Source organism: Gobio gobio (genome assembly GCF_949357685.1).
Source record: "Gobio gobio genome assembly, chromosome: 22".
Lineage (NCBI taxonomy): Eukaryota > Metazoa > Chordata > Actinopteri > Cypriniformes > Gobionidae > Gobio > Gobio gobio.
The window spans coordinates 18,758,860-18,778,095 of NC_137118.1; the positions used below are offsets into that span (position 1 = coordinate 18,758,860).

A 19,236-nucleotide genomic window follows, 5' to 3' on the forward strand; every position below is an offset into this window, starting at 1 on the left:
AAGAATAAAGCTTCTTTATTGATATCTACAATTCCATGAAGAACCTTTGATCGCATAAAAGGTTCTTTATAGGGGATAAAGGGTCTTTAGGTTATTAAAATGTTTATCATTCTCACAAAAAAGGTTCTTAAAGGATTAGTTCACCCTAAAATGAAAATTTCCTGACAATTTACTCACCCCAATGCCATCCAAGATGTTCATGTCTTTCTTTCTTCAGTCGATAAGAAATTAAGTTTTTTGAAGAAAACATTCCAGGATTTTTCATCATATAATGGTTTTCAATAGGAATAGGGTCTTATCTAGCGAAACGATTGGTCATTTTCAAAAAAATTAACATACTTTTTAACCTAAATTGTTAATCTTGTGCAGATCTGCGAGGTGCTAGGGATGACGTAAACACGTCAGAAAGGTCACACTAGACGTAGACAGAAGTACCGCCCCCATGTTTACAAAGTGCTCCTGTGAAGGACAAACGCCCTTTAGCAAAAAAAATAATAATAATGATTGCAATCCGCAATTTTTGTTGAAATCCAAAGGCTCAGTGAGGCCTCCATAGAGACCAAAGGAATTTATTTTCTCAAGATCCATTAATGTACTAAAAACATACTTAAAGCAGTCCATGTGAGTACAGTGGTTTAATATTAATATTAGCGCCGAGAATATTTTTGGTGCGCCAAAAAAAAACTAAATAACGACTCATATAGTGATTAAAAAAAGACCGATTTAAAAAAAACTGCTGCATGAAGCTTCGGAGTGTATCGAATCAGCGAGTGGATTCAGTGACTCGGAGCGGCAAAATCATGTGATTTCAGCAGTTTGGTGGTTTGACACGCGATCCGAACCACTGAATCGACTCGCTAATTCGATACACTCCGAAGCTTCATGAAGCATTGAAATCGGTTATCACTATATAAGTCGTTATTTCTTTTTTTTTGGCGCACCAAAAATATTCTCGTCACTAATATTAATATTGAACCACTGTACTCGCATGGACTGCTTTAAATATGTTTTTAGTACATTAATGGATCTTGAGAGAATAAATTGCTTTGGTCTCTATGGAGGCCTCACTGAGCCTTCGGATTTCAACTAAAATATCTTCATTCGTGTTCGGAAGATGAACGGAGGTCTTACGGATGTGGAACGGCATGAGGGTGAGTAAGTAATGACATTATTTTCATTTTTGGGTGAACTAACCCTTTAAGCCGAAACACCTTGGAATATTCGTCAAACAAATCAATAATTCAGCATTGAGAATTCAGAATTGTTGTAGGAAAAGAAGGTATATTTTAAACGGCCATTCTAGAATAATCTTAGGCATTACGTTACAACATTAATAAACAAAAAACAGGGGATGTGGAAATATGATTCAAAAGACAAAACGAGCGCACACACGCACACTGGTATTGTGGGGACTCTCCATAGACATAATGGTTTTTATACTGTACAAACTGTATACTCTACACTAACCCTAACTTACCCATCACAGAAATTTTTCAAAAAAGCTCATTCTGTATGATTTAGAAGCTTGTTTTCTCATGGGGGCCTCAATTTAGGTCCCCACGGTGACACTTGATGTCCCCATGAGTCAGTGTGCATTCAGGTTGAAGTCCCCACCGGGATAGAAAATCATACGCGCACGCGGTGTGCACACGCACACGCACAAGCACACAGAGTGGGCTACAGCACCAGAATACCAACCAATGCATTTTATTCAGTTTACAAATGTTAACAAATGTTGGCAGCATGTTGCCGTGTGCACTCGTTCTCCACCCTGTGTGACTTTCACCCTCCTGTGAAGACCACAGAGTTTACATTCAGTGCGGTACTTTTTACATAAACACCCTGTTTGTGGCATCGCTTTGATTAGGAGGTGTACCCTAAATCACATTAAAACTTCATTTGTCCTCCGTTTGTTTGTTTGGAGATGTGAACACAAGGAGCACCATAAGCCACTGGCGTGCCACGCCAACATTTGTTTACGCATGAGAAAAACACCCAAACACCACCCAAAACACCACCTTCAGCACTTCCATCACCACCATCATTAACTGTTTTTCTGTTTGGGGGATTTTTGTTCCAGTCAAGAACAGCAGACTGCCTTTGACCTGATGTTAGCAAGACAAACGGGTCAGGGGCGTCAGTTTGGAAGGCCTTGTTGTCATCCAAGTAACTCCTTGGTTTTAGTGGCCAGCTGTTTGTCAATGTCTGCCACGTAAGCGTCTGCCATTTGTTGAACCTGGTGATATTGGACAGAACAAATGTATATTGTGATTCGTTGTACATACTTACTTACATTAAAATATTCATACATTCACGTAACAACAAAAATACCTTGTGGGTAGTTATTTATTTATTATACAACAACAATTATTAATTATATTTTTTATTATAATTATTATTAATACTACTACTATTGATAATATTTCATTATATATTATGTTTTTTTATTATGTTCGTGTGTTTCTGTGTACATGTATACACACACACTTCGAAACTAATGTTAAATACGATTAATGGTTTTGACAGCACTATTATTTATTAATAATATTGGAATTTATTTTTATTAATACAATTACTTCTACTGCTAGTAATAATATACATAAAATATTATATTACTTTTATTTATTATTAATACTACTACTATTATTACTTCTACTACTACTAATAATTTATAATTAATATTTAATTATTAAACAGTTATTCAATAACAAACTTTCCCTCCGTGATCATAATTCAATTAATATTTAATTATCAAACAGTTCTTTTAAATTAATATTTATTTATTAATAAAAACTAATATTTTAATTGGATTATTTATTACTAGTACTACTACTACTACTAATAAAATAATAATAATAATTTAAACACTGGTGTCTATTGAATTTCTGTAATTTCTACTACTGTACTTTCAACTTAATATGTATTTATTACTAATTAAAACAATTATTATTTGTATTATTAATACAACCAATAATATTCATAATCAATATTTATTTATTTAACACTGGTGAATTTCTGCAATTTTGCTGTTATTCTACAACAGTTTCTAAATACTCCATCACTACTCCAACTGATAAACCCCCCCCCCCCCCCCCCCCCCCCCCCCCAAAAAAAGGTTCTGTTGATCCTCATTTGTATGACCTGTTTTTCGATCAAGTGAATGGTATCATCAGAGACGCCCTCTTTGGACTTCTTCAGTTGACTGATGGTGTTAGACCGTACTCTCCTCAGCGAGTCCTTGGCCTTGTTACTGAACTGCTTTGCCAGTTTCACCAGATTCTCCCGGTGTTCTCGCGTCACCCTGGAAGACAAATACACAGTTAAACTGTGCATGACTCATTTTAGATCATCATAATTTTCTGAAGAAAAGTCTTGTAGACTTATATTTTTAGACCAAATGACGCAGAGAGAAAATGTGATTGTCCAGACTGTTATCTACACGTTGATATTATAACGCTCATGACAGACAATGTGTGTTTATGATACAGTTTTAAGCCAATCGCTTTTTTAAAATAAAAACAAAAAAGTTTGACAATCAACAAACTGTTGTTCTCGCCAAAAATTCTGATGTAGGTGTAGAAGTTTCCCCATCTTATAATTGGCATTTTGCTACCAGCCATTTGCAAACAGTCCAAGAGTAGTGTCTGTTTACTGCAAACAATGTTCATAATTACTGATTCCGAGCCAATCAAGCATCCGGCTCTCTTTAGAAATGCAAATGCATGCGACGAGGCTGCGCTGATTACGGGCGAGACGTTCGGCCCCTCCGTACGCGCTGCCAGACAAGCACCTGCTGCTGTAGCTGTAGCGCGGCCTCGTAATCAAAGAGTTTTGTGGTTTGTAGAATGAAGGCCGTGCGGCGAGACTATTTGGCTTGGCAGGGAAGAGGAGCGGTGGTCAGAGTTTGAAGACCACTGAGTTTTCTTCTTTGTATCAGATATAATAGAGTGTATGAAGCACAGAAGGGAACATGAAAAATAACAATACAAAGTTATCTTAAACACGAACAGAACAGACAACAGATTTTTTTGATTACATACATATATCAGACTAAAAAGAATAGGATTTGATTGAAATGAAAGAAACATGAACTTCAAGAAACTCATGCAACCCAGTGTTCTGGGTGGTTACTAAGGAGTTCCTATGCAGGTTGATAAGGTATTTTGGGTGGTTGTTAGGGTGTTACTATGCTAGATGACTGTTGCTAGTGCCCCAAGTGAAAAGAGGCCCTTGATGGGGAAAAAAAGCTATGACCTAAGCTGGTATCCCAGCCTGATCAAGCAGGGTTTCAGTTGCTCTAGATGATCAACTGAAAAGTGTGCAAAACCCCTCTTAAACTATAATGCTCAATAGCAATTGTGAAGCTTGCCTTAAGTTAAAAAGGCAAACAACATTAGCACTGGGAAAATAGCATTGCACAGACAAACAGGAAGCGAGTGAGAACTGAAGTGAAAGCAAACATAGCTTGTAGGAAGTGATGTTAAAAGGAAAGGTGAGAGTGGTCATGAGGATTCAGGCCCTGGGCGGTAAAGCACTCACTTGGGAACAGGCACCCTGATGATGGTGCCCTCCACGTCTGGGTTGAGTCCCATGCTGCTGTCTTGCAAGGCACGGGTGACGGCTGCCGTGGCCTGAGGACACATAGCACAAACACACACATACACATCAGAGCTAATGACAGCCAGCTGGGCTTATGGTACCTGCTGAAAACCTTCATGCACCCTTTGCATCTCTCCAGCCCCCATATCTCACTAGACCACCCCCTTTCAGATCAGTGGAGTACCCTGACCCCAGGCCCTTTGATCCAGAAGGAGCTGGGCAGCATCTCTCCATGATGGAGCTCCAGAGAGAGGGGTGGAGTCTGTGGTGTAGGAAGCGCCGTGGGGCGCTGTCAGCGCCAGATCCCATGGGATGGAGCTGAGAGGTTGCAGTGCAGGGCATTGACCCACGTGACCCTGTGTCGGGGGTTTCTGCCTGTTCACCTCATAACCTATAACAACTCCTGTGGCCAGACTAGCCTAAGATTACACTCTGAACTTGTGTGCAGGCAGTCTAGCATGTGTACATCATGGTGGCCGCCCGGTTTCACTGATGAGGAATACTACTGCACAGTATATGATTGAAATTTAATTAAATAATTGAATAAATAAAATGCTTCATTGGCCAAAGTCTGCAAAGCTTTTTGTTCAGTTTTGCACATATCACCTTGTTACGGTGCACACAACAGTGCGAGCAAGTGTTGTCTGATTAAAGAACAAACTCACACAATCTCACTCATGGGCATAAATTTCACACTCACTTGCACACACACACACTTTCTAAAGAAAGCTGTACACACATTGCTCTTATGTTAAATGCATTTCCTGTGAGGTCTGACTCACTCGCTCACTCAATCAGTCGCACACTCACTTGCACACACTCAGCCGCTCGCACGCACACTCGCTCACACGCACTCACTCATTCACACACACACACACACACACACACACACACACACTTTAAAGAAAGCTGTACACATATTGCTCTTATGTTAAATGCATTTCTTGTGAGGTCTGACTCACACTCGTTCGCCCAGTCGCACGCACGCTCAGTCGCACACTAACCCAGTCGCACAATCTCTCACTCAGTCAGTTGCACACTCACTTACACACACTCAGTCACTCACTCAGTCGCACGCACGCACGCACACTCGCTCGCACGCACACAAACTCGCTCACATTCACACCCACACTCGCTCGTTCACACACAATTTTTAAAGAAAGCTGTACACACATTGCTCTTATGTTAAATGCATTTCTTGTGAGGTCTGACTCACACTCGTTCGCTCAGTCGCACGCACACTCACTCGCTCGCTCACTCGCACACTCACTCGCACACTCACTTGCACACTCAGTCGCACACGTGCACACTCGCTCGCGCACGCACACACGCACGCACGCATGCACACACATACACTCGCTCGTTCACACACACATTTTAAAGAAAGCTGTACACACATTGCTCTTATGTTAAATGCATTTCTTGTGGAGTCTGACTCAGTGACTCACAGCCGCGGTGTGCGTGTGATTCCTCTCTGAAAGCAATCCATCATTACTTCCTGGTGGTTCAGAATTTTACGGTAAAACCAGAATTGTTCTGGTTAGGAAGTTTAAAAAAAAGCCCAGTTACCCTCTGTACTAAAACAAAAAACAAAAAAAACAAGACAGTTCAAAGTCAGCTTGAGAAACTGTGGGCTAAAAAAAACACTCAGCTTTCTTAATGATTCTGGATACCACACAGGCACACAGAGATCGAAAGCTAATGACGGCTGTCTGCACCACACCACACAACAGCCACTGGGGTTTCTCAACAAGACTGGACCTTCTCTGGCCCTCTAATGAATGAATGGAAAACAACGGCGTCTTCTCAAAGAGCGTGTAATGGATTAGAACAATTATGAAGCTGTTTACTTTCGGGCCGGGCCAGTCACCTCTGTGTTGTTTTTTGCAGGCCTGTTAGGTAATGGCCAGTTTTTCCTGACACCCTAAACGGCCGCATCTGGCATTATGGTCATCCAAGCCTGAAACTGTGCAGGGTCTTTTTTAGTATTATATTAATATAGAGGTGATGAATAGAGGCAAATCCATTTGCAAATGGTTAATTATTATATCAATAACATAATGTGTCACCCCGGCCGCTGTTAATATAAGGAAAGATAAATTTGCTCGTATTTCTGGATTTATTACATTTATGACATGGACAATTGCTGCATTCAGCAGTTCAAAATGTTTGTATAATGACTACTTACAGTAACTGTACATTTCACTCTACTCATGACAACAAATGTAATGCAATCAGTTAACAATGTAATATTCATGGACTGTTATTGATTGGCAAATATGTTGTAATGGACCATTAACAGAAGATTTAAGCTAAAGCTACGAGTGAGATAAACAAATTTGTTTAAATTCAAATACATAAATAAATATCTATTTATCAAGGTTCCATGTATCACCTTCAGGGTGTGCTTTGGTTTTGATCAGCCTTTCAAGGTGTATTTTGAAATAATGGTTGGCTGACTGTACATTATCCCTTACATGCATGCTTTGGCTTGAAGCCTCCCAGGATGGATGACGAAGGTAGATTGGTGGGTTTTAGAGCCACCAGGAAACCAGAGCCTTTGGTATTGAGTGGACATAGGCCAAGAGGAGAGAGCATTAATCTCATTAGGGTTATCTGAACATCACGCAGAAAGAACTCGTATATATCAGCGGAGAGTGTGCTGACGGGAGAAAGAAGAGAGGGAAAACAGAAAGACAGCATCTTATAATGTGTGGCGAGGCAAAAAGAGAGAGAGAGATATCACACATTAACTCAGGTCTAAGTTCCAGAGGGCACTTTGCGGTCATTTCCTGGCCTGACAGCTAACCACAGACTCTTGGCCTACGTTTCAATCGTTCTCCAAGAACAAAGGGCTTCCCCCAACAATCAATCAATTTCTCTGAAACCAGGCTGGAAAGAGTCCATCACACTCAGGTTTCAGTAGGAGAAAGAGTGTGTTTTTGGTGTGTGTGTACTTGACTTTGCATGCAGCAGTATTAACTGAGAAGTTCTGCTAGGAAGCTGTAGCTTGGTTCCATACCTCTGGGAAGCCAGTCATGTTGACCACAAGTAGCTGAGGAGACTTCATGGATATCTGGCCCAGCTGGTTGAGCGGAAACTTGCCATCCTTTGTGGTGACTATAATGTGGTCAAGCGCACCTGAACACATAATAACACAATCCTTTGTTAACCAGTGGTTTTCTCCACAATTACTCAGTGAGCTATTCAAGCATTTGGCACAAAAAAAAGCAAAAAATACAGGAAATAAACTTGTAATATGCCAGTTAAAACATCATAAAGAATACTTCTTACTAGATGTGATGGGAAAAGTTATTTTTCTCTCCTCAGTGAAAGCAAAATGTATCCAAATAAAAAAAAAAAGACCAGAGAAGATGTGATGTTCGATATGCAATTACTTGCCATGAGATACTTGAGTAATGAGTGAGTCACAACCAGTGGCGGCTGGTGATAATTATTTTTGGGGGGCGTTGCAGTATCAAGATGCATGTTGACTAAGTTCAAGCATTAAAGAGAGAACAGTGTCTTCACTTTTATCTTTTTACACATTCATTTCCCACATATAATTGAATGAGGAAAGGAAACGCAAAAGAAAACCGCAACAACAGACTAGCTTGTTGACTACTTGACTACTTGAGTTTTGCTCTCCTTTCTTTCTGGCCAGCAAATTTCTCAATGACTCTCTGATTAAAGTCAGTCATCTCAGTAGTGTCATGACGTTTGCATTGTTCATTTAGATATTTGAGGTCTCTTACCCCCATTGTTGTCCCCAAAACTTCAGTACCGACACTTTGAAATAAAAGACAGGGAAAGCAATAAAGGGCATTGCTAACAACACATCCAGCCAGCCACCTACGTTTCTCATAACAAGAGTGTGAAGCTCCGAGTGCAGCTTCGTCCTCTGTCACTGGCCTGCTGCTGGATTTGTAAATCGCGTTGGTCCGGTTCGGGATCCTTTATCCTATTTTTTCTTCCAACGAACGCCTTGTGAAAGAATTTGGTTTAACTGCTGCCATCTCTACGAAAGTGATCATCCTAACAAGGTTTTGGAGTGACGATGTCGCCCGCGCACTTTCGCTTTAGTGGCCAAGAGCGTGAAGTTGAATGACAGGTGAATAGAACCAGATCAGATTGGATAAAATAACATGTCTCCAATCTGATTCGCCAGGGACGCAGCGACCTGCGTCCGGAGGAGGATCTTTAAGAAACCAATTAGAGACCAGCTTCAGGTCACCAGCTTTAGATTTTTGGACTCAGATAGACATCCATTTGTCCGGCGTCCCTCGCCCATGAAACATTTTGAAGAACATATAAAATAGTTAACCGATCAAAGCCAGTTTTTATTAAATGCTGAGGCTCTTACTAACAGCCGGCACGTCGTATGAGTAAACTATTTTATTTTTATTTCACTTTTATATAATTTTTTGTATACATGTATATTTCTGGAATTTTGATGGGGGCGGCGCCCCATAGAGGGCCTATTGACCAGCCGCCACTGGTCACAACAAAAAATGGAACACAAGTAACCAACAAGACGTCTTGTGAATGCTGCTGACAGTTCCAGCTAGCTTGGCCAAAAACTTGTTTGAGGGGCATTCCTGACGCTTGAACAGTAAAGCATGGCACTAGCAACACCAAGGTCATGGGTTCGACTCCCAGGAAATGTGTGTTTCTGAACTGAAGAATGTTGCAACTGATACAATAAAAGTCATTGGGATCCAAACCAACACCATTGTAGATAAAAAAGCTGAAATGGTTTTCTGTTCCACAGAAGAAATAATGTGATACTTGTTTGAGGTAGAACTTTCATTCTTGGGTGAACTATCCCTTCAAGAAAAACAATGGAATAACTACCCTCGCTCTCTCAGACAACTAGACATTTGCCTGCATTCTGTATCCTTTCCCAACCTGTCTCAAAAAAATGAAAGGTTGCAAAAGAAGAGGCACCTTTGGATGACTGTTGTGACGACACGTCTCGCTCTCCTTGAGGGATGAAAGCACCCACTCCTTTCTCTCCAGACAGAAAACCAGAACATTTCGCCAGCATGTCTCCTTCCCTCATCTGTCTTACCTCACACAGCTATGTTTCTGTCTCCCACCCTTTGTCCCTGGTCTAACCTTACTTTATCCCACACATTTCTGAGAGGCTGGAGAACAGCTGAGACGCACTGCACTGCACTTTGATCTTTCACGAGAGAACCTGCATGTGCATTTTGCCCAAAGAAAACACTCAAGAACTTCAAATTATCCATATGTGTACCATTTTGTCATCAGCTTGTTGAACAGTAACATCTAAGAAGATCCTACTATGCGAAACTTGAAAAGCAGTTTCTGTCCAATTTCTGATGGGACTTTGACCAAACTGCGACCAACATCTTATCATGAGCAAAGGTATTAAGATATCTGGCCACGGAACCCAACTGAGATAGTGTGTGTGCTACCTAGAAGCGTTCACATCTGCTAATGCTTCCATGGAACATATTGCTGTTTCCTCCACTAAAAAACCTTGAAGTTTAACAGGGAAGTTATTAGCCAAATGGGCTCTTCCTGGTCATGGTACCAATTGTTGCCCTCTCCGTTTCAAGAACCTAAAGGTTAGTCAATATTCAGAAGCAAACTGGCTTGATGTTAGATTCACTTGCTTGCTGAAAAACCATCATACGATGACTGTTTGAGCCTTCTGTTGGAACCACCAAACTCCTGTCCTTGAGATGAAGTGTTTGGAAAATACAAACGCTTTTGTGAAGCGATGTCCTCTGACAGCAGATTTATCTGGAATAAGAGAATGTACATTTGCGGAGATCCAAGCACCAGTGGTCTATCCTACAGATGACAGACAGACAGGTCGTAATCCTCGTGTAGTGTGCCCAGACACCGGGTCACCACATTAATCCTGCACTCCGCAACCTCCTTCCCTCGGCCAAGGTGATTCTCCTGTCCTTCATAATAAACTCGCTGCTTAATTAAATCCAGATGATTCGATCATTTGCTTAAAAGAACGTCATGCCATCTCTCTGATTTTCCATATTCGTTCCATGGAACCAAGTCCATGCTGGATCAAGGAGAAGGACTGGCAAAGGTCAGGAGGTGAAAGTGAAGAACATGGACTCCACAACCACATGTCCCAAATGCCCAACTGTTGGGTCTTTAGGGATTGGGCTGGAGTGAACGGGGTCGACCTGGATGTACTTCAGGAAGTAGGATTACAAACAGGGTGACCCCACCTTGTGGAACAATGGTCATGGCCAGAACATGTGCAAAGGTGGATCACTGTGCATTGATCCTCATGGGAGGACGAGGCAACACAATACTCTTTTAGCCTTGTGTAACCTCGGTGACACTGATAATGTTGATCAGGGTTCTTAAACTCCAGTCCTGGAGGGCCAGTGTCCTGTTGAGTTTAGCTCTAACCCTAACCAAACACACCCGGACAAAGCTAATAAAGGTGTTCAAACAGGTAGTTTTAATTACATAAAAGTCTGCAGGACACTGGCCCTCCAGGACTGGAGTTGAAGTAGATGACATGGGTCCTGATGTAGATGATGTGGGTTAAAGTCAATGGCCCTCATTTATCAAAAGTGCGTACACCAAATTTCCAGCGTACACCTGGCGTACACCCAAAACCACGGTGACTTTGAGATTTATCAATATGGACGTTGGCGTACGGCACGCTCAAATCCTACGCCAGCTCAGGAGGTGGTGTACGCACGTTTTGAGTTAGTGCGAAAATGCGCAGAAAAACAATTCCTAACACCACAAAACGCACTGACAAAGATATGCTATATTATGACCCACTGTAAAAAAAACAAAAACAACAACAACAACAACAACAACAAATAAAGCCCTATTTGCACGGGATAAGTAGGCTAGGCTATTATCTGGGGACCTCGTGTGATTTAGAAATTACTCCCCCACATCTGAATTTTGCGTGGCGCATTCGCACGGGATAAGCTGTGATTTTACTCGAATTTACTGACTTATCTCCTGGATATGATGTTACTTGAAAATGTTTTTTCGTTATATAGCTGTATGAAATTATAAACAGTCGTATCGATATCATTTTGATTGTTTTATAGTAATACAAATAATTTCGTTCAGTTAGAGAACAGACGCAATTAAAAACGTAACTAAGCAATATAGCCTATAATAACACGGCGGAAGATTCAGTTTCAAAGCTAAATGTAAAAGTGCCCATTTAAGCGAGTTGTCATTGTACTGTTCTGTTTTTGTGTTTTTCATTAAGAATAATATTAAACACACCATTCAAGCAATTTACTCCCAATTTGTGCTCATTCTAAAGTGAAAGTGGTAGCCTATAATCCGCGCGGCCGCTCATGAAGTCATAACGGTGCACATATGCAGTCTAGCGCCATTCTTCGTGAAAGATAAAGATAGAAATGCTCACAGGACACGAAAACCTTGCAAAAATTATATACGATCGGCCTAATCCCGGCCAAATAGATGCCGATTCGCACGGGACTAATAATATCACCTCGGTGTTCGGCGAAATATGGTAGGTCATTTGCGGGGGAATTTTTACTTTAGGCCTACATATTACAGACATGGCCGATTCGCACGGGATTAAGATCACAGACATTATCTGCGATTATTAGCCTACAAATCACCAGAGGTCCCCGCATATACTAATAATCCCGTGCGAATAAGTAATTATAAACTTCAGTGTTTATTTTTGTGCAACATGAACTTCAATTTGTGTGACTTTACCAAAGCATTTGATTTGTAGGCATGTATTCGTCCAGTTGCGAGCCTGTGCGCTTTACCTGATGTTGGTTAGGCCCGGCAGCTGCGCACGGACTGGACTGAAAATAATTCAGACTGACAAAATAATAAAAATGACATTCTTCTTCTTTTAAATAATAATAAAATAAATAATAATAATGATAATAATGACATTCTTCTAAATAACAATAAGCGTCATTAATAATACAAATCATAATATTAATCTTACAAATTGTCATGCAATTATATTAATGTGAATGAATGGTACTCCACATCACATCATCATCACTATTGTACACATATTATTTCAAAACACGTGCTGTAAAATAATGAATTGTGATAGGTAATTTCTCATCCAAACAGCTATTTAAACTGGATTTCCACCGTACACCTTTTTGTGGGCACCTTTAATCCCACTCTTTAAACTTCCAAATAAAACAATTTTGTTTTTTTCCACTTCCCTGGTGATGGTCTCGATCTCTACTTCAGAGAAGTTTCGCTTCTTTGCCGTCTTCCGTATGTCCATGGCGTAAAATGAGGGCGTGGGGGAGGCGGAGACTTGAATATATAGGGGCGTGTTAATCTAATGACGATCGTTTTCAGCCGCGGCATTTATCAAGGGCAGGTATTGCGTACGCCTGGATTTCAGAGGTACGCACAGCTTCATAAATCAGGCGGTGAGAGGAGTGTAAGCATAATGTTACGCCAATATATACGCCCGTTTCTACGCAAGATTGATAAATGAGGGCCAATGACACCAAACACCATTGGACCTTGAGTCTCGTAAATTATTGTGGTGTACAAGGTTTATACAAAAGTAGTGTGTATAGGAAAATGTGATCGTCTGGGGGAAGATTTTCAGTGAATAAAGCTTCTTAGAAGTCCTTTTTATTTCTGTGAATCGGTTCAAACTGTCTCTGATTGTATCGTTTGCTTGCTTTGCCATTTCAAAAAAGTCCATGGAAGTCTCAATGTGGTATTTCATATATTAGAACTTTTTATTTAAAAAAAAGACTGAAAATAATGAAATATCATTCCTGTGTTAATTTAGTGAAAAACTGCTTTCAAAGTAATTTTGATTAAAAATAAAAGCTATATCAGAGCAAATACATGAATAGAAAAATATAGTAGATATCATCAAAAGATTTTAGTTTTTTAGCTGAGTAGGTGTTTGTTTAGTCTCTTCTTGAAGGCCTGAACATTCTTTGAGGTGATTTCACCTACCACAGATTTTTTTCATCCATTTAATTGTCTCTTTCCTATCTTAACTGAATGTAAATTGCAGTAACAGAATTGCTATTTGAATTTAAGGAAGTGAAAAAAAAGGTATAACGGTACTACAAAAAATAATTTATTTATTTTTATTTTAAGCATAAATTACCCATAAACATGTCAACATACATTATCATACATCAAATTAATAAATTTTATAATTTCATGGTTTTCATGCTTTGAGAGTATTGAACTTGTTGAGAAGTATATGTAATCTAAATAACAGAGAATAAATTAGTCAAAATTAATTATGTAAATCCTGTGTTGTGTGACTGTATAGAATTATTCTATATTTTCTATAATTCTATAATTATTCTATATTCTATTTCAAATTCTGTGAAGTCTTGCCAATGCCAGTTCAGTGGTCTCCAAAATATAGCGGAATGCTAATAAGAAATCTACTATGATTTAATGAAATGTGCATTTTTTAAATGTTAAATGTAATTCTTCAGAATAGGCACATTTCAGAATGTTTTAATGGCTTTCAATGATCAAAGACGCAGCCTGGTGGTGTAGTAATAACATCCACCAGCAGGGGCTAACTAGTCAAACCATGACCCAAGCAGCAGAGCTTCAGGTTAAAGGGACAGCGTAGCCTGCGTGTCAATGTCTTGCTAGGTCCTGACCTGGTGATGTGCGAATGCTGAGGCTGCGGCTGAAATCGTCTTTCAGGGTAGTCAGGACAGCAGCCATGTCTTCCTTCACCTCCTCCAGGCTAATAATATCCTCCACCAATGCTGCCTTGATGTTCACTTTAGCTGTCTGCCCTTTTGCTGCCTTTGCTAACATATAAAAAAGCAACAAAGAAGAAAGAAACATTAATGTCTTCATCACTGATGGCTTCAAAAGAAGAGCTGCACATGGAAATGAAAGACTGTGACCAGCATGCTGGCTGATTGTTTCAGCAATTACAAATGAAAGCAGGATTTGGAGGTAAGACAGGGAAAAGAGGGAATTTCTCCTCCCTTCATATGGGCTCAAAGCCCACTTGAGTGAAGCTAAACAAGCACTGCTATAGAAAACAAATACAACATCCACTCCTACCCCTATGCTGGACGTTCTTTGTTGTGGCTCTGTGAGGGATAAGAAGCTGCAGTCCTCCACTCACCTTTACTCTTCTTTGTGGCATAATGACGGGCATAATTCGGCAGGACCACGGGACAGCTCGCTTGGGGCAGAAAGGGGACTCTTGATCTAGTCACCAGCGGGGTCCTCACAACAGAAGTCACACATCTGCACAATACTGGCCGCAGGAGGTTCAGATGACTCAACGCCATGCCTGTGGTTGCTATACTAAAACATGGAAAGGAAACTATTTAATGCAAGGATGTTAAACGTTTAGAGCAACTTTAAATCAAACATATTTTGAGATCTGTTAAAAACACAACAACTGGATATTGGCCACTGGCTAAGATTCAAACTTCCACCAGGGGGCATCTCGAAAATCTAAAAAGACCAGTACAGAGACATTCACATTTAGATTTAGCAGAGGATTTATCCAAAAGTGGAATACAACAAGCGAGTCTTAAAGAGACAAGTGCTAGCAATACAAACATCATCTAGTTCAAGCAAGAACAGGGAGGGATTTAAAGGGATAGTTCACCCAAAAATTTAAATTCTGTCATCATTTACTCACCCTCAAGATGTTCCAAACCTGAGTTTCTTTCTTCTGTTGAACATAAAAGATGATATTTTGAAGAATGTCGGTAGCCAAACAGTTGATGGTCCCCATTGACTTCCATAGTATTTTTTCCCATTCTAAGTCAATGGGGTCCATCAACTGTTTGGTTACACAGATTCTTCTTTTGTGTTCAGCAGAAGAAAGAAATGCATACAGGTTTGGAACAATATGAGGGTGAGTAAATGATGACAGAATTTTCAATTTTGGGTGAACTATCCATTTATAAAATCGTGAAAGCAGACACAGAGACAGGAAAGCACACCAATTTCATCAAACGGACAAAAACTGAAGAAAAAAGCATAGCTATAGTTTCTAAAATAGTGTCATTGTTGTTTTAGTACAAATACATCTAACAGCAAGTTGATACATGACAGAGTGTCCAAGATAAAAAATAAAATGAAATATATATATCTATTTTTTAAACATCCAAGTTAAAATGCATGAGCAAAGTTGGTGTATTTATGTTGGTTTTACATGGTTGATAAAACGTGTATAATTCTTAACAGAAGTAAATATATATTACTATTTTATTGTCATAAAAAGGTCAAATTATCAGTTTTTTTAATTCTTTATTGACCTTGACAGACAGGTATGAGGGGCAGCAGGAGCCATCTACATTACATCATTTCCTGTTTTTCTTTTCTTCTTTTTTGTCAGATTCTGAATGTTAGTCAAACCACATGACTCTGTTTTGGCAGAGAAATGTTTTTACAATGTTTATAAAATTTTTACCACATCACTGCTTATTATAATATTAAAAATATTATGCCAAGTTTTTTTTTTTCCACAAGAATTTCATTCTTTGAAAGTATAATATATATAGTATGACATTTGTGTCACAAAAGTATCAAGATGAATTTTGATCCAGAAATTAAAAACAAATGTATCATACAATACGGTTTATTCAAGTCATTGCATCTATGAATTGTACTTTTAATGTTTTTTTAAAGATTATATTTTTGTTCCAAACTAGATTTTAAATACAACACATTAATATATATATCCATTAAAAAATGTATATAGGCCTATACTTTATAACATAATTATACATAAACATAAACATTTTCAGAAGAAATGTGTGTGCAAACGTCATCACCACAACGTCATTTTAGCATGTTTTATGATGTTGCAAGGGTGTTCTGGGTGGTTTCTTAGTTGGCTCAAGTAAAAAAAAAAAAAAATCCTCCCCTAAGTTTCTATGATTTTAGTCCCTTGATATGTCTCAGGACTTTCCTTCAATGTAAGTTTATACATTTTCCAACTTGTTTACACTCCGCCAGGTGAAAATTGTAAGTCTGATGGCTTAGAAAAGTAATAGCGCAACTCCCCTCTAGCTGCGCGATTTGACGTATCATTCATGTCCGTAGCACAAACAGTGCTGAGTTTAATTCTCAGGGTTAGGGCAGTGGTCCTCAATCCTGGTCCTGGAGGTCCCCCAACACTGTCTCCTTAATCGAACACATCTGATTCAACTCATCAGCTCATTAGTGGAGACTGCAAGTCCTGCAATGTGTGTGTTGCTGGTGCTTTATTTCCCCAGTTTAGTAGCATAAATCTTCAAATGGAGGTTGTTTATCAGCGTGGACTGTAACAACAGCGCAGGTGCTCTGGAAAGAGCTACCTCACGGGTTGCTTGCGCCTCTGTCAGTGCTTCTTTGTTATGGCTAGTGTGAGGTATACACTAGTCAAAATACAGCCTGGCTTCTGCTTCTCCAAAGGACAGCGAGTGAAAAAAGTTTGGTCGTGTGTTTTTACAGTTGCTGTGATAAAGATAACTCGATGGCACGGGTCTGATAGCAGCCGCTACAGCTTTTCCCCAAACACACACGAGCCGCGATTTTTATCAGCCCTTGATGATGCATGTTGCAGGTTCAATGGGAGTCGCAGCTGTTATGGTTAGATGCAGCTCAAAAAAGAAAAAGAAAAGCGTGACTCTTCTTGTCATCCTTGGGAGATGGGAGTTGTCCGACACGGGTGTTTTGGTCCAAGGGGTGTGGATGGAGAAGAGCCGATGGCAGGTTTTAGAGGGGCCGTCAAGCAGAAAAACTGTTGCACAGGTGGTCTGTGGGTTACAGTGCTCTGCCGTTTGATTTATACCAGTAGGAATGAGAACGGTTGGCATTACCCTCATTGCGTGAGCTCACCTCATGAAAGAAATGTTTACAGTGTGAACTGTTAAAGTCCTTACTGTAAAAACTGAGACAGTGTAGCATATTGGCTTGGTTGAGGTAATGTAAACCGGTGGTTGGATTTCATGATGTATTGCCCACTGCTTTTACACCAGCTTAAAAGAGAGTGTGGCTCGCAATTGATGTTATGCAACTGTATTTCAAGGCATAACACCCTCCTCCTCCTCCTCCTCCTCCTCATTTTTTTCCATTTAACACACAAGAGATGTTTAACAGAATAATCATGCTGCTCTTTTCCATACAAATTAAATTAATTGTAACCAGGGGTTGTTAAAGGGATCTTATTATGCTTTTTGACATGCTCAACTTTAGTGTGTAATATTGCTGTTTGAGCAAGAAAAAGGTTTGCAAAGTTACAAATCACAAAGTCACTCTAAAGGGAGTTATTTTCTATATCAGTGCTATATATAGTCTTGAGTTTTCTTCCGGGAACAAACATGTCACAATATTCCTCATTTAAATCATTCCCGCCAGAAGTAAACGCAAAATAAAGTCTGGTTGAGTTGCGTTAGTGTGTTGTTAGTGTGTTGAAACTTGCGGTTATAGTAAGGGTAACATTTGACCAATCACATAGTTAAACTAGTCCACGCAGTAAATGGCAGCCCAAAATTTGAAGCCCAAAAAAGTGCATCCATCCATTATAAAGGTAATCCACACCTTCTGAAGCGAATCGATTGGTTTTTGGAAGTGTTTTGAATGGAAAGGCGTTACACTTTCTTCATAAGTTGAATAGGGAAGGCGGTCCGCCAGAAGCTAGATATTTCACTATATAAAGGTGTCCTTCAGAAGGCCTTTATTAACCCCCCAGAGCCGTGTGGAGCACTTTTATAATGGATGGATGCACTTTTTTAGGCTTCAAATTTTGGGCTGCCATTTACTGCCATTATAATGCTTGAATTATTTTTATTTATTGGTTTATTTGAAAGGGACCATGCATATTCACGAACATTTTTGTATAAAAATACACCATGTAAATATGCCAGAATTAGTAAAAATAACTACTTTTCATCTGCATCTAGGCAGGTAACATAAGACTAACAAGAAGACAGCCAACAATCATACAACATTAATTCACTATAAATTACAAGATACACATAATAATGACATATTTGATAAAACAGACAACAAAACAAAAATACATAATGGCAAAGACATTGTTCATCCACCTACTGCATTCAATTAAACAGTGAAAGTGTATGGGTGATAAATGTGTAACAGTTAAAAGTGAGTACATCTGGTTTTCTAGAAGCCACTGTTTTAAGTTTTTAATATATCTCCGGTTGTATTTGTCTGAAAGAAGGATGTCATATACATCTAGGATGGCTTGAGGGTGAGTAAATTATAGGATAATTAAAATTTTTGGGTGAACTATTCCTTTAATAAATCCTTATTTTCAGCAAAATAAGCAAGCTGACATTCTGTAAAATCTATATCTTTTATTTTGAATATATATAAATGTAATTTACGTTGTGGCAAGCAGGGCATGGCCGAGAGCTGTGGAAACGGAGCGAGGCCGGTGGACGTAATTTATGGCAAAAAAAAATCTAGCATTAATAGAGCTCAAAAACAAAATCAAGACTTTGAAAAAAGTCATAATAGGTTCCCTTTAAAGGGATACTTCACTCAAAAATGTTCATTCTGTCATAATTTACTGTATGAGGTACTTTCGTCTGCGGAAAACAAAGATATTTTGAAGAATGTTGGAAATATTAGAGCCTATTGATAAAATCTTCTTTTATGTTCCACAGACGAAAG

The 19,236-nt window shown here is 39.4% G+C and overlaps 1 protein-coding gene across 3 annotated transcripts in view; it reads right to left on the reverse strand.

The window, feature by feature from the left end:
• The window catches only part of mrrf (mitochondrial ribosome recycling factor), a 20,461-nt gene continuing 1,225 nt past the window's right edge, over positions 1 to 19,236 (reverse strand). For 2 of the 3 annotated variants that reach the window (XM_079804498.1, XM_079804499.1), the window contains exons 2-7: positions 14,720 to 14,904; positions 14,238 to 14,393; positions 7,622 to 7,740; positions 4,540 to 4,631; positions 3,142 to 3,301; positions 1 to 2,236 (exon numbers count right to left, since the gene is read on the reverse strand). In XM_079804498.1, the coding sequence (XP_079660624.1) occupies positions 2,159 to 2,236; positions 3,142 to 3,301; positions 4,540 to 4,631; positions 7,622 to 7,740; positions 14,238 to 14,393; positions 14,720 to 14,888 (774 nt within the window). In that variant the 5' untranslated portion in view covers positions 14,889 to 14,904 and the 3' untranslated portion in view covers positions 1 to 2,158. The remainder of the gene's footprint in view (positions 2,237 to 3,141; positions 3,302 to 4,539; positions 4,632 to 7,621; positions 7,741 to 14,237; positions 14,394 to 14,719; positions 14,905 to 19,236) is intronic. The other variant, XM_079804500.1, reaches the window with a different exon arrangement.